This window comes from Aulonocara sp. 'chitande type north' Nkhata Bay, linkage group LG8 (assembly GCF_057382095.1).
Source record: "Aulonocara sp. 'chitande type north' Nkhata Bay isolate Kocher_YH1m ecotype deep benthic linkage group LG8, A_spYH_male_GT1.1, whole genome shotgun sequence".
Taxonomy (NCBI): domain Eukaryota; kingdom Metazoa; phylum Chordata; class Actinopteri; order Cichliformes; family Cichlidae; genus Aulonocara; species Aulonocara sp. 'chitande type north' Nkhata Bay.
Genome location: NC_141351.1, coordinates 16,667,505 through 16,681,560, shown reverse-complemented (window position 1 = coordinate 16,681,560; position 14,056 = coordinate 16,667,505). Strand labels below are relative to the sequence as shown.

Sequence of the window (14,056 nt, the reverse complement as noted above, 5' to 3'; positions counted from 1 at the left end):
GGTGTGTACTTCTCTGCACCTCCGGAAGTCCACTATCAACTCCTTTGTCTTTGCGACGTTGAGGGTGAGATGGTTGTCTTGACACCAGTGGGTCAGGGCGCTGACCTCCTCCCTGTAAGCCGTCTCATCACCGTTGGTGATAAGACCCACCACTGTAGTGTCGTCCGCAAACTTCACAATGATGTTGGAGCTGTTAGTGGCTGTGCAGTCGTAGGTGTAGAGTGAGTACAGGAGAGGGCTCAGTACACACCCCTGTGGAGCACCAGTGTTCAGTGTTTGATACACCTCTGGGCACACCTTGCTAATAAAGCACTTCATGTTTTTGTCCAATGGGCTGCTTTAAAAAAGTGTAATCAGACAAATAAGTGAAAGCATGTGTAAGGATGTAATAAAAAAAGGAAAAACAAAGGAACAAAAAAAAAAGGCCAAGTACATTTATCATTTTAGTGAAAGTATATTCTTGCAGCAGCCACACATAGCAGCATAGTGAGAATATGTCACACATTTTTTTATATATATAAAAAAAATATAGTCAAACAAAAAGCATGTGGTAGCATATGGGAGAGAAAGAAAAGGACAACTGCAGGAATAAGCCCCACATGTTTGGGGTTTTTCACACAGGAAGATAATAATCATCCTGAGTTACATTTAAAAATTAAACTCTTATAATAATTGAGTTTCACAAATCGTACCTATGTTACCTATGTCTGAACCTAACCTAACCAGTCCTAAACAAAAGTATCATATGGAGGAAAAAAGATCCCAACATATTCTTTTGATTTGTGTTTTGCTTTTTGTGTGAGGTGTCTACTTTTCACTTTGAGTTGTGGCATATTTCTCACTGAAACTCCCCCCCCCCCAAAAAAGCCCGAGTGGGCTGAAGCTAACCACCATTAAACCGTATTAGATGGTCAGTGCCACCCACCTGTAGATAATCACTGGCTCCTGGGGTGGTAATCAGTGTACAGGATATCAGTGTTTTACAGCCAGGCCCTTCTCTGTCAGCTGGTGCTGTTTCATTACCACCTGCATTGTGGTGTGAACAGAAAAAATGGCATCCCTGTGACTCAGACTGATTGCTCGTGGTAACAGTCTGAATTGCCGCAGATACATGAGAGTCATCTCGTCAAACCCTTGCTTTTTTCCCCCTTCTGTCCAACACAGATGCATTCTCAAAATCTAAAAAAACCAAATAGTTATTGCTTGTTATTGCTAAAGCAGGAAGTTAAAGAAAAAATAGGGGAAAAAAAGGAAAAGAAATATGGCTCCTGATAAGATACGGACACCAACTTCAGCAACTCAAAGACTTTGGACTGAGCAACAGTCCAGTTCTTTTTCTCCTCAGCCTGGGTAAGACCCTTCTGACATCTCTGGTTCAGGTGTGGCTTGATATTAGGAATGCATCAGTTGTAGCTCCTTTCAAGAGCTCTGTGTGTCTAGCTCTTCATGCACTGACACAATCCTCAGCCCACTCCTTGTAAAGCTTCCCCAAGTTCTTGAATCAACCTTGCACGTCAGTCCTCTTAAGGCTGCAGTCATCCCTGTTGATTGTGCACCTTTTTCCTTCTGCGCTTTTCGATTCCGGTCAACTTTCCATTAATATGCTTTGATACAGCATTCTGTGAACAGCCAGCCTTTTTAGCAGTGACCTTCTGCGGTGCTTTGTGGAGAGTGTTAACGACCTTCATCTGAACAACTGCAAAGTCTGCAGTCTTTCCTGTGATTGTGGTTGCATGTAGCGAATAAGACACTGTCTGAAAAGCAATATACTCAAAACACTAAATGAAATGTTCTAGTAATTTCAGATACAGGGTTTCTGATTGTCGTGAGTTATAAACCATAAAAAGCTACATTAAAACAAAAAGGCGTGAATTATTTCACTGTGTGAATTTTACCTTTTTGAATTAAATCACAGAAAATTTTGACTTTTTCACAATATTCAATTGTTTAAGATGCACTAGTGTTTATGTCTGTGAACAAAGACACAAAGACTCCATTACGAGAGGCTGAGAAGCTTCATGAAGACCTCTTATGGATTCATCTTATCCATTATGTCAAATAGAACTAAAGTTATATGTGCAAGTGTGAGCTGTGTTACGATGGTGTGAGTGTGAGAGTAAGTGTTTCTTTGTTGTCGCATCAATAACAGTTGTCATCAGTTTAATCATCATGGTTAAAATCTAAAACAGTCATCTTTGTCATTTTTACCAACATAACAATTACAATCTCCATTAAAAAAAAATATTATGGAAAAAGCATTCATCCCATCACCGCCAACATCGTGGGTTTGTCATCTTAGCCATCTTTAGCAGCAGCAGCAGCATCGAGCCATGGTTTTATAAATCAGGAGGTACATAACAAAACACTTTAGGCAGTCAGGTCAGTCACTGATAAACAAAATGAGGTATATTACACTCCACTCATTGCCACCGATCCACAACAGGATAAACTTCATTTGCATTTGTAGCAGCACATTCTGTAAAACTCAGACATACAATAAATTATCCCAATAAATTACATTTACATATATCAAAAGACTCAAAAATACTTTTCACATTGCCTTTCATCTAAATATGTCGACATGTTTTAGGTTTAGGTTTCGTTTTAGTCATCATTTATGAGAAACATTTAATGTGGGCAAGTGAGAACTTCAGGAAATCAGAATTAGAGGATAACAAAAAGGAAGCAGATTTCGAGTAACGTTGATGAACAGAAGTGAATAAGGCAATTATTGATTCCAGTAATATAGTTCTAGATATCTATATGTCTGAAAAACTTAAAACTAACATATTATAGAATTTAAGGCATCAGCTGTCTTGGAGCGTCGTACAATGCATGATATAGTCAAGACAACTGTTTCTCCTTTGTAAAATTATGAATCCTTACACCCTACATAAATAGCCTTCACTTCTTTTGTTTTCTTTTCTGCTTTTAGAAAATTAATTACATCTGCTTATATTTAGCTCACTGGGCATCATCAGTAATTTTGGCACTGCATTTTCACTCCCCATCTCACTGTCAGATGTACTGTTTAATGCATTTTGTTTCCACATGACAAAAAAAAATTAAAATGTACTGTAAACGAGTAAATATAACTGGTTTTCTATTGTCTTCTATCAAAGTCTTCTATAAAATCAAATACAGTATCTTTGGATGTTTTTGTTTCGATTTAATGGACCAAACCAACAAAATAATTCTAAATTGCTTAAAACTATTTTTTTTTTATCTCTTTACCAAGAAAAAAAATGAAATAACTTAGGGTTAGTGGGACAGGTGGGTTAAAGTTAGGGTCCAACTGGTAGCCTGGTGTTGTTAGAGACTTGTTTGTTGCACGTCTCCTTTAAATAAAGTTTATAAGGTCATAATTATTTCTACTTGGTGCCTTCCACCATCATTTGCCAAAGCTTTACAAATATAAGTGGCACTGGATGATTTTCATCTGCCTTCTACTGCTTTCAGGTGATTATTTAAAAGAAAAACCTTTTTATCAGCAAAGACAACAATATGTTATATTTATAAATACAATTGAGTCCTTCTATTAGTCCTTGCATTAGTATCAATATCTAATATCTGTGTTAGTAGCTTAGCTGCCCACTTATCTATTATCACTACTAGCTCTTTCCTGTCGCTGACTTCCTGGCAAAGTAGTTGGAAAACCTGCTGCTGGTTATCTGAGAAAAAAAAAAGACTAATAGGAATCACAGACTAGGATCATTTAGTTTTGCGGTCCAAGTTATTAATCCTATCTTAGTTTAGCTAGGATTATCATCCCTTGTTTTGAGCATATTCAGTAATTCAGACTGATTTTAATAATATTATGTGGTAAAGGTGCTCTCAACTATTACCATTGCACATTTAGTTGGCCTTAGCTGTTCAGAGATATTTCTTTTTTTACTTCACCCATTCAAACTGATTATTTCTGCATCCAGAGGTGCTTTGCTCTACTATTTTCTCGTGTCCGTGGCTGTCATCTCTATTAAATCATCTCATCTTTTTGCCAAAAGACATGTCCCGTGCATTTTTCCTTCCTGTATGTGTGAAAAAGCATCGAGCAGTCTCTACGGGTCACTTGTGACTGTGAGTACAAACCCAGGCAAATACAGTTGATCATGCTTCACTTGACTTAACAACCTGAGGGCCACATGTCAGTCATGACAGCAAAGGCAGTCGGTTTGAAGGTTTTTTCTTTCTGCTAAAACTCTGCTTGGACAGATCAGTAAGTCCTTAAAATGGGTGCTAAAGCATGAACGATGCCAGTACACATAAAACAAAATATATTTACATCCGGTGCTAATACAGCCAGATAATGTATTGAAAAATAAAAAATACCCAAAGAATTTGCTTAATTCGGACTGGGCTATACCTGAGCCATCCTGTGCAGTGTGCACAGTCTGCTGTATGTTTTCATCTACAATACAATTTGGGAACTTGTTCTTCTACTTTGTCAAGTTTTGGTTAGACTAGTCTTCAGTGCTACATACAGAATTAATGTATAAATTACTGCAAACACTTTGCACAGACTAAAACAGACATACAGCCCACCCTCCCCCCTTTTTTGTAAGATAAAATGAATATTACAGTTATGTCAAAACAAACAGACACACTGCAAAATCTGTATATAATAAACTGTATCTCATATCTGACTGTAAGCTACCCTAAAATAATAAAACTTTTAGGTGGCCATTCATCCTGGGTAAGCACATCTGTCTCTCCAGGTGGACATGGAATCTGCTGCTCTTTGTTGTCCTCACAGCAAGTTCACTGCACTGATTTGCTGTTCTGGGCACTCGGTATGAAAGCGCAGTGGTATTCCTGTACAGGGAGTTGACCTTGTCTGTTCTGTTTTCTTTCCTTTTTTTGTAGACCAAATTCAAGCAGACATGGACAGGAACTACCAAAATTTATTCCACTTCTTCATCGACACTAAACTAGGTTCTTTTTTCCCTGACAGTTGTCGGGTTAACCTTCCCATCGGGGCAATGCCGGTCACTCCACGGTGGGTATGCTGTTCACCTGGCTCTCGTGCTGGTGTCCGGACGCGTTCAAGGAGCTGCGATTCAGCAGCTTGTTGATGATGTCAGTGCATGTCTTCTTGTACTGGTGTCGGAGGAGGGAGTACACAAATGGGTCGCAAGCTGCCTTGCTGTAAGCTAAGCACTTGGAGACAATTCCCCAGTGAGGGTTGATAGGCACCGCTGGAAATAACTCCACGATCCTGCAGGGAAGCATAAACAGAGGGTGGTGAGAGAGAGCGTGGTAGAAAGGCAAGTCAACATGCTGGAAAAGACATGCATGCCTTAAGCTTATTGAGCAGAAACTGAAATACATTTGCAACACAGTGTTCTATTTTTCCCCCATAGTAAGCAGGGAGTTACTTACGAAAATGTTCTGCTTCTTTATAAATACAGGAATCCCATTAAACACATATTTGTATAAAGTTATTTTTCTCATCTACCCACAAGAAAAAAAGTAGGTAGCTGTCAAAGGACAGTACAAGATTTCCCTGCCTTTCTGTCGTGAATGTGGATTTACAGTGTGGGGCTATATTAGATTTCATTTCTAATTTGCAGTCAGCAATATTTAAAGCCAGAAAAGACAAAAGAAGAGTAAAACAGATAAGCAGTAATGAGTGTCTGTGAACAAAGTTTGATTGTAACTGACAACCACATTAGACTGAAGACTGAGCAGAAAATGTCAGACAGTGAATTCTTCCAGTCTGGTAAAAAACAAAAAAACACCATCTCATTAGTGTATAATATAATATAAATATTTAATTTAAAGCAGCTCTTAATAAGCTTTACAGTCTTGTGAGGTCTGCATCTCAAAGCAGTTCGTGGCACTCCCAACTTGTTTTTGCTTTTAGACACATTTGTGTGAAGTGTAAGTTATTAAACCATCATAAAGCTGTATAAAACCGCTGATTGTCTACACTTGCACTCTGTATGATTAGGCCATCCAAAATAGAGCTCTGTCAGCGTATTACCACAGGCCTTACATGGGCTACTAGCCATCCCTGTCATTTGTTCACACACACTCCACAGAACGAGTGAATGTTGGTCACAGCGCCACACAAATGCAAAGGTGTTTTCTCACACGAGTTAACACAGAAGAAGCTAGAACTCCACAAAGCAGAGGATCAGGGGAAATCGGAAAATTTAACATGAAATGAATACCCCAAACCGAACCTCTTGGAAACTGGTTGAAGATGCAGCTAGTAGGTTTCATCCCATTATGTAGAAGTAAAGACGTTAGGGAAATGGTAGGCAGTGGTCCAAAGCAATTTTAAGCAGAGTCCATTTTTCAAAATCTTTGTTTATCGTACACAGATACACAGTTAGCACAAGAGCTTTCAGCACATATTATCTCATGATGTAACATTACATAGGCTACTGTAATTATATTTACAGTTAAATTGTTAGGAGGGCAAAACTGCTTTTCCAGGAGAAAGGAAATTCTCCAGAACTTATGGCTTAGGTGATATGACAAAGTAATTTGAGGTCATACCTACTTTTGCAGCTAAGCTTTGTTATCCACTGAAAACACAATAAATTGGGAGCACTTGTTGTCCACATAGAAGAACAGGTTACTGCCAAAGCCTACTGTATTTAACTCAGATCACGTCTACTTCAATTTTTTTCTACTGTGAGTTTTATTTACAGTAAGTTACTGACATCCAGCTGCCATGTAGTTGCTGTAGATTTTACAGCAACCCCTTTACAGTGCAGCAGGTCTATGCATAAAGATTCTTTTGTCAAATCTCTTAATCTAAAGCTGAAATTCTGCACTTCAATCACAACAATCTTGATTGTTTGATTTAAATTCTGTTGTGGTGGTGGGTTCTCATTGTCCAAATGCTTGTGGGTCTGACTGTATTAAAGTAAATGTCTCACATGACAGCAACCCGATGACTTATGTGTCTCACTCACTACAGGCCTTATTTGGTATCCTGTCTTTGTTTAGTGATTGATGTGAGTGGATTCTACCTGACAAACTGATATGCACCCCGCGAACTCGAAGAGAAAAAGTGCTAATGCAGCAGCAGCAACAGCAGAGCAGAGGCATATTACTTATCACAAGGTCAGCCAATCTCATCTTCCAGCTCTGGCCAGTGTGAGGAGGAAGCGGAGGGGAGAGAGAAAGGAAGCAGGAGGGGAGGGATATGGGTATCTGTGACTGGAGTGCAAGGAGGTATCCAAGGGTTGCATACTCTGCATGGTGGTCCAGCATGGATTCCCTCTGGTCACCCAGTCTCTCTACTACTCACCTCGTGATCACATAGGGAGCGAAGCAGAGCATGAAGGTGCCGATAAAGGTGCTGATCTTCCTTGTCGCTCTCTGTCGTCGCCTCTTCTGCTCCTCCAGACAACGCTGACGGACACTACAAGCACAAACACATAAAGAGGGATGCCCACAAAGTGGGTTAATATGAGACAACAGGGAGTGGGTGTCATGTAGGGGTAAAGCATGGGGAGATCCAGTATAGGGTGAGTTCAGGTAAATCAACTGGGTCAAATTAAAGGCTCAAAGTGGGGATCTCCCTTTTAAGAATTCCAGTTTAATCATTTTCTCTGTGCCTGTATGGTTTTGTGTGATACCTGAGTGCACCACAGCTGTGATGCCATGGTGACACATTGCTTTGGAGATTTTTTTTTTTTATGAAATAGAGGTCATCTGTGTGAGTAATAACAGGATTTATAATCTGCAGTAGGCTATTCAACCACACACACACACACACACACTCAGAGATTGTATAGTATTTCCATGGGAGCTATTCTGCACAGAGACAGAATAAAGCAATCACCCCAGATGACATTTCAGTTATATTAGATTTTGAGCGAGGACTCAATTCACATGTAAGATTCGCTGTTTTAGATAGGAGAATAAAAGAGGCTAAACCCTTCCTTTTAACTAATTTTTAAATACTTTTCAAGCTCTACAAATATAAAGGTACCAGATTGCTATACCATATAACGTTATAGTTGCAGGATTGATAACTTAAAGTAGCTCACCTGGGGTGTATATCCACTAGAAGCACCAAAGTTTGCATTGTAATAACGTCGATCCTCTTACAGTGAAACCTTGCTACTTTAAGTACTTTGAGGTATGTGACACATAATACTATGAAAGATAGAAGAAAGGTGAAAGAGTGGAAAAAGATGGTGAAGACGACAAACTGTGTCCGATTGCTCGCTCTGGGGTTGGACAGGGTGCAGGATGCGTAAAGCCGGTGGTATCCAACCCAGGAGAGACAGGCGGCCACCGTGGAGAAGGACATGGAGTGCGCCCACGTGTACGCGAGCACAAAAGCCGCGTCTTTGTGGCGCATTTTGGAGTGGTACCTCAGGGGGAACACCACCGCGATCCACCTGTCGATGCTCAGAGCTGCCATGCTCAGCATCGAGTTCGTGGACAGGAAAGTCTCCAAGAAGCCCACGATCTGGCAGAAGCCATCTCCCCCCGGTTGAGCTTTACTGACAAGTCCTACCAAAGTGAGCGGCATGTTGGAGACGGTGAGCAACAAGTTGCAGAAGGTGAGGTTGAGGTTGAACAGACCGGGGACTTGCTTGCGGATCTCCGGGTTATACAAAAAGCAAATCAGCACCAGGACGTTGGACAGCAGCGACACTATAATAATCACAACCACCAGCACCGAGAGAATTACCTCCGCAGTGTCCATCCTGTGGACACCCGAAACTCACTTCTCTCCAGTTTTTCTGCGCATATCCAGTCTTTATTTTGCAGCTGCAAAATTACACTAATCACCCGTAACCGTGTCCATGCATCCCCGGATCTCTTCACCGGTGGAGATTCCCTTTTCTTTCAACTACATTGTTTCTTCTTCGGCAAAGATATTCAGGAGGATTCCGACATGATAGAAAACCTATGTTTGTTAGTTTTTTAACGGACTAACTTCCTTCTTTCTCCCCACTCTAATCTACAGAAAACAAGCTCTCTTGCCAAAGCTGCTCTCTTCTGGCACTGCGTCTTGCAGTGGGGTTTTGTGTCCTGTGATGCGCTCCCGAGGCATCACCCCTCCGCACACATTGCACAGTGTGTGGGCTACTTGATCTCTCTCCTCTCTCCTCTTCTGGGTAAAAGTAAGAGGAAAAAAAGAGCATTAGTTACAGCTAAAATGAGAAATTATTAAGCTCATTTAACGGAAAATGGCAGATATGGTCAAAATAAGCGTGCTTGTTTTGTTTGTTTGTTTTTTTCAAAATTAAAAAAATATTATTATTTTGGACTATTGTAAATGTTAAACTCGCAAAACGGCTTTTTTCCATTTTAAACTCTCCTTCAGGACTTTTGTAAAAAGGGAGTTGGAATTATCTTGACAATAAATACAAGATAGACAGCATAATCAAGGTGAAAGAAGAATATAAATACTACACTAAAGAGCATATAAGGTACACAATTAAGAGGCACGAATCTGACTTTTCACCAAATCACCTAAAATCCTTAAACCTGTCAAACTCATTAATAAAACAGAGATTAACATGAGTTCTCGTGCCTGATTCTGATCTCATTCTTCCAAATCACGATTGCCAGCAGTACTGCTTCTTCATCTTTACTAATTAAGTCTGCATCATCACATTGATAAAGAGCAAAATCCTCTATTTCCCTGAAAGCTGGATAACACCCCCACACTCTGCTGCCCCTCTGGACTTCAGTGTGGGGAGAATTTTTCCTCTGAAGCGTGGGATTCAGCGGAGTGTGCTGTGGCACGTGAGCCACTGAAGGCGCTGGAGCAGTGTGTGTGAGGTGGTGGTTGTGGTTTTCAGAAGGGGAGGGGGACGGGAGGGGGTAGTGTGTGGGTGGAAGGAGTTATTGTTACCGTGCACACACACATACGTGATATTTGAGTGTGAGGATGTAATAAATGCAGTCTACCGTGTCCTCTTTCTTTGGCTAAACGTGAACAGAAACAGGAGGAAAAGAGGAGGATTTGTGTTGAAAGTGAGCCTCATTAAAGTCGTATACTATGAGGTAGTGGAGTATAGGGGTGGTGTTTGTTCTTGATGCAAAGAGAAGGTGGCTGCAGGGGTGGACAACCCTGGCAGCTGCTGTGTATGATTAGGCAGAAATGGAGCTCCATCTTGGACCCCATGAGGCTTTGGCTGTGATGGATGCATTATCAGCATGTTGTACATGTGATGGGACAATCAGCTTTTGCAGGAGCGGACACTTGCATACTGTCAAGCAACTGCTTCTGCGGCTTTTATCTCGTCACTTAAAGGGACTTATCAGCACAGAGCCACCAGTTGATCTCAGGCACAAGTGCAGCTTTTTGTATGCATCATTTTAATTATTCTTTTCATAATTAAATGTCAGGTCCAGAGACAATAATGTCTCTAAGGAAAGTGCTCTAAAAATATGGCTTAGAAGGGACAGAGGGACATGGATGAATAATATCCACAGACAAGGGGATACTATTCTTTAAAATGCAGATTTTTTTTATTAGGATTTACTATTTAGAACATTCACATTTCTCCACAGCACTACACCACATTAGACAAATATGCCAAGGAAAACCTTTTAATTTTAATACCACCTTACAGAAGGCTTGTTTTCAGAGAGCACTGTGTCTTTACAGATCCAAATATGGCCTGGTTCAAGGAAACATGGGTTCTGATACCTCCTGGCATCCCGTGAGATTACCCAGAATAAAAACACTGTACACAGCTCCTGTTGTGTCAATTAAATAATGCCTAGTTCCCACAAATCTTATCGACTGTGGTTTATTAAGAATTACACAAACTAACATTATGGAGGTCATTTACTGACTCATCAAACAATGCTAAAGAATGACACATAATTCAATATGTTGTCTCAAGTTTGTGTCTACCCACAACCAACATTATATTTGTGTAATGCAACAAAAAGTACTGATCATTCAAAATGGTCCAGTCCCATGTGCAAAAACACCAAATCTACACATCTTTACACAAACATTGATGGGTCTTGATTTCTGGGCTTAATTGGACTTATTTCCTTTGGGATAAGTTCTCATTTTTGTTGACTAATACCCTAACTTGATTAATAATAAAATTTAGGTTTAGGGCTTCAAGATGTACACATTGACTGGTCACTTCATTGGGTACACCTTCTTCAACTCCTTGTTAATGCAAATATTTAATCAGCCAGTCACATGGCAGCAACTTAATGTATTCAGGCATGTAGATACGGTCAAGATGACCTGCTGTCCAAGTTCAAGTCAAGCATTAGAATGAGGAAGAAAGGTGTTTTAAGACTCTTTCAGTGTGGCATGGTTGTTAGTATTGGTGGAGTATTTGAGAAACTGTTCATCTACTGGGATCTTAATGCAAAACCATCTCACATAAAATGAACACATTGAACCTTGAACCAGATTGGCTAGAGCAACAGAAGAATATAGCATGTGCCAATTCTGTCAGCTAAGAACAGGCTACAACTCACACTCACCAAAACTGAACAACAGATGATTTCAAAATCATGACCCGATGAGGTGTTTTGATTTATGCAGTGACATTTTATTCAGGTAAAGGCTGGTTGTGGTGTAATGGTGTGGGAGATATTTTCTTGGCACCTAACTGTTGAATCAAAGCCACAAACAATTGAAGCAGTTCTGAAGGCAAAAGTAGGCTCAAAACAGTTTTAGCACGGTATCCCTAATAAAGTGCTAACTGAGTGTATAAACGCTCTTTGTCAACATACCCCACTCATTCTTCGGGACATTGATAGGGACCATAAGTTCCAAAATAAAATACGTGCTTTACTAAGTAAAACTTGAAATTAGCAATTAAGGCTTCATCAGGAAACTTTTTACTGAAGGCATGGATCAGGCGTCAATAAGAGGCTTCTATCCAGCTGCATCTAGGAGAATTTACCCCCTGCTGAGTATTGCAAAGAGTGCAGCTCTAAGACATTTCCAAACAGACTTCACTTTTAAGACCTGGAAGGTTTCTGATACAGTCTAAGATCATTTGAACAAAAACAACAATCAAGAATAAACACTATCATGATCTCTACAGATAATTAAACAATCAAATTCATCTATAACATTTCTTTCTACATACCTAAATGCACTAATTTGCTACTAATTTGAGCAAGTGAGTAGGTGTACCTAACAAATTGGCCAGCCAGTGTATTTCTCCCAGTAAGTGAGTCTTTGCTTGGTGGCACAAGACCTGGACCAAACCAACCAACTATATTATTTATTTCTATTACCGACTGGAACAAGAACAAATAGGATTCATCTTCAGGTCATTCATCCTTTTTTCTGTTAAATGAATTTCACGAACATTTTGTCAGGAGATGGAGAGAGTGTATATCCATCACTTTACAGAAAGGCACAAAAAGGAACAATTACACTTAATAGACAGTGATAAGGCACCTAGAGTCAGCTGAAATGTCAGGAGGAGGTTTGGGGACACACACTGCATTATATGAATTATTATTATTATTGAGAATATTGATATGTTCTTAATTTTTTTTAATATTACAGCTTTTGTAATTACTAATCTATCACAGTGCCCCATAGTGTGTAACTTAGGGGTTTTATTACTTAAAATCTCTGTTTTGTAAGGGAATCCTTCGGGTTTACTGTGGCTGAGAAAAAATCTCAAGTCTGCAGATCTTCACTTTGAAGATAATACCTCTTGTCAAAAGATTTAACAAGTGCAGGACTTGACTGTGAGAGACAGTAGGTTGAGAGAGAGCCTGCGGCACTCCTCCTTTATGCTGTGACAGTGTGAATTTGAATTTGCTGCCAGTTCCAATTCCACCCTTGACTTCCCTCTGATTGGCAGGCTGGTATATATTTAAAACCCACAGTTGATATAGGCTGTGCTTTAGCTTCTTGGTTTTCCTGACTCATGTGAATATAGACATGTCACTTATATTTCCAACCTTCCCAAGAAAAATAATGCAGGATTTCTGAGCCGAGAAGAAGTTGTGCTGCAAATATGACAACTGGAAAACTTGTAAAAGTAAGACTTGAGTTATGTAACTCAGAAGAGTACATGCAAGCTGTAGAACAGCAGCCTTATGGCTCATAAAGGTCTCACGGTGAAGACGGTAGGGATGCTCACTCATACAAGAAGCTTTATATAAACATCGTGAAGTGCCACTTTGCAAGTAAGGAGAAAAGGAAGGTGTTTACACAGCTAGCTATAACGCTGAGAGAGGCCAGTTTCCTGTCACTTCTGACTTAGTCATCACCAATGCAACCACTCTGATATCTAATAAAGCTTGTACATATGTTAAAACACAAAGCAGTTACCTGAAGCAGCAGAGAATTACTGAGTGAAGCTGGTAGAGTTTCTGAAACCTATTACTGGCATTACTACCTTGAAGCAGATATTACTGGTTCTCAAAGTGGAGTCCCAAAACCCCCAGAGATGTGCAACACATACTGTAGGCGAGAGCTCCACATAATAATTTGTTGCAAATGACTAAATTCTGGCGTATAAAAAAGTAAAAAGTGCATTTACACAGGTAAAGGACATTTACACCAATAAAAGGTAAATTTGTTTTCATAACTTGGCCCCATTGTACTTCATGATGATGTATGGAGAGTCAGGTGAGTACCAAAGTCAGTGTGAGTCGTTGTCTAGTAACCATAAAGTGAGTACTGATTAGAAATAGAAATATACAAGTATGGCATTGATTATCCAATGTACTGGAAACACTCCTCAGAGACTTTGGTCCATATTGACATAGCATCACACAGCTGCTGCAGATTTGCTGCCCATCCATCCCAAAGGTGCTTTACTGGATTGAAATTGGTGAGTGTGGAAACTATTTAATGAGTCATGTTCAAGAAAATTTCTTGAAATGATCTGAGCTTTAGGACATTCTTTGTGTTATTATCGAGTTTTTCTAAGGAGCCAAACTGTGCTAGGAAAGTTTTCCCACAAGCCTGAACAACTGAGACTCGATGCTTTCATGTTGTTTGTGACAAATCAAACACTCATAAGCCCAGGCAATGTTTTTCCAAACTTCAGTTTCTTGCTCTTAGCTGATAAAAGTTGCACCTGGTGTGGTCTTCTGCTGCTGTAGTCCATCTGCTTCAAAG

The 14,056-nt window shown here is 39.9% G+C and overlaps 1 protein-coding gene across 1 annotated transcript; it reads right to left on the bottom strand.

Annotated features, from left to right (window-relative positions):
* Window positions 1-2,157: 2,157 nt before the first annotated feature.
* On the bottom strand, window positions 2,158-9,146 carry LOC147323523 (G protein-coupled receptor 26-like). Its single transcript, XM_086303921.1, has 3 exons — window positions 8,010-9,146; window positions 7,265-7,378; window positions 2,158-5,215 (listed from the first exon to the last, which is right to left on the bottom strand). The coding sequence occupies exons 1-3, from the start codon at window positions 8,675-8,677 to the stop codon at window positions 4,987-4,989; spliced, it is 1,011 nt and encodes a 336-aa protein (XP_086160047.1). The 5' UTR covers window positions 8,678-9,146; the 3' UTR covers window positions 2,158-4,986.
* Between the last annotated feature and the right edge of the window lie 4,910 nt (window positions 9,147-14,056).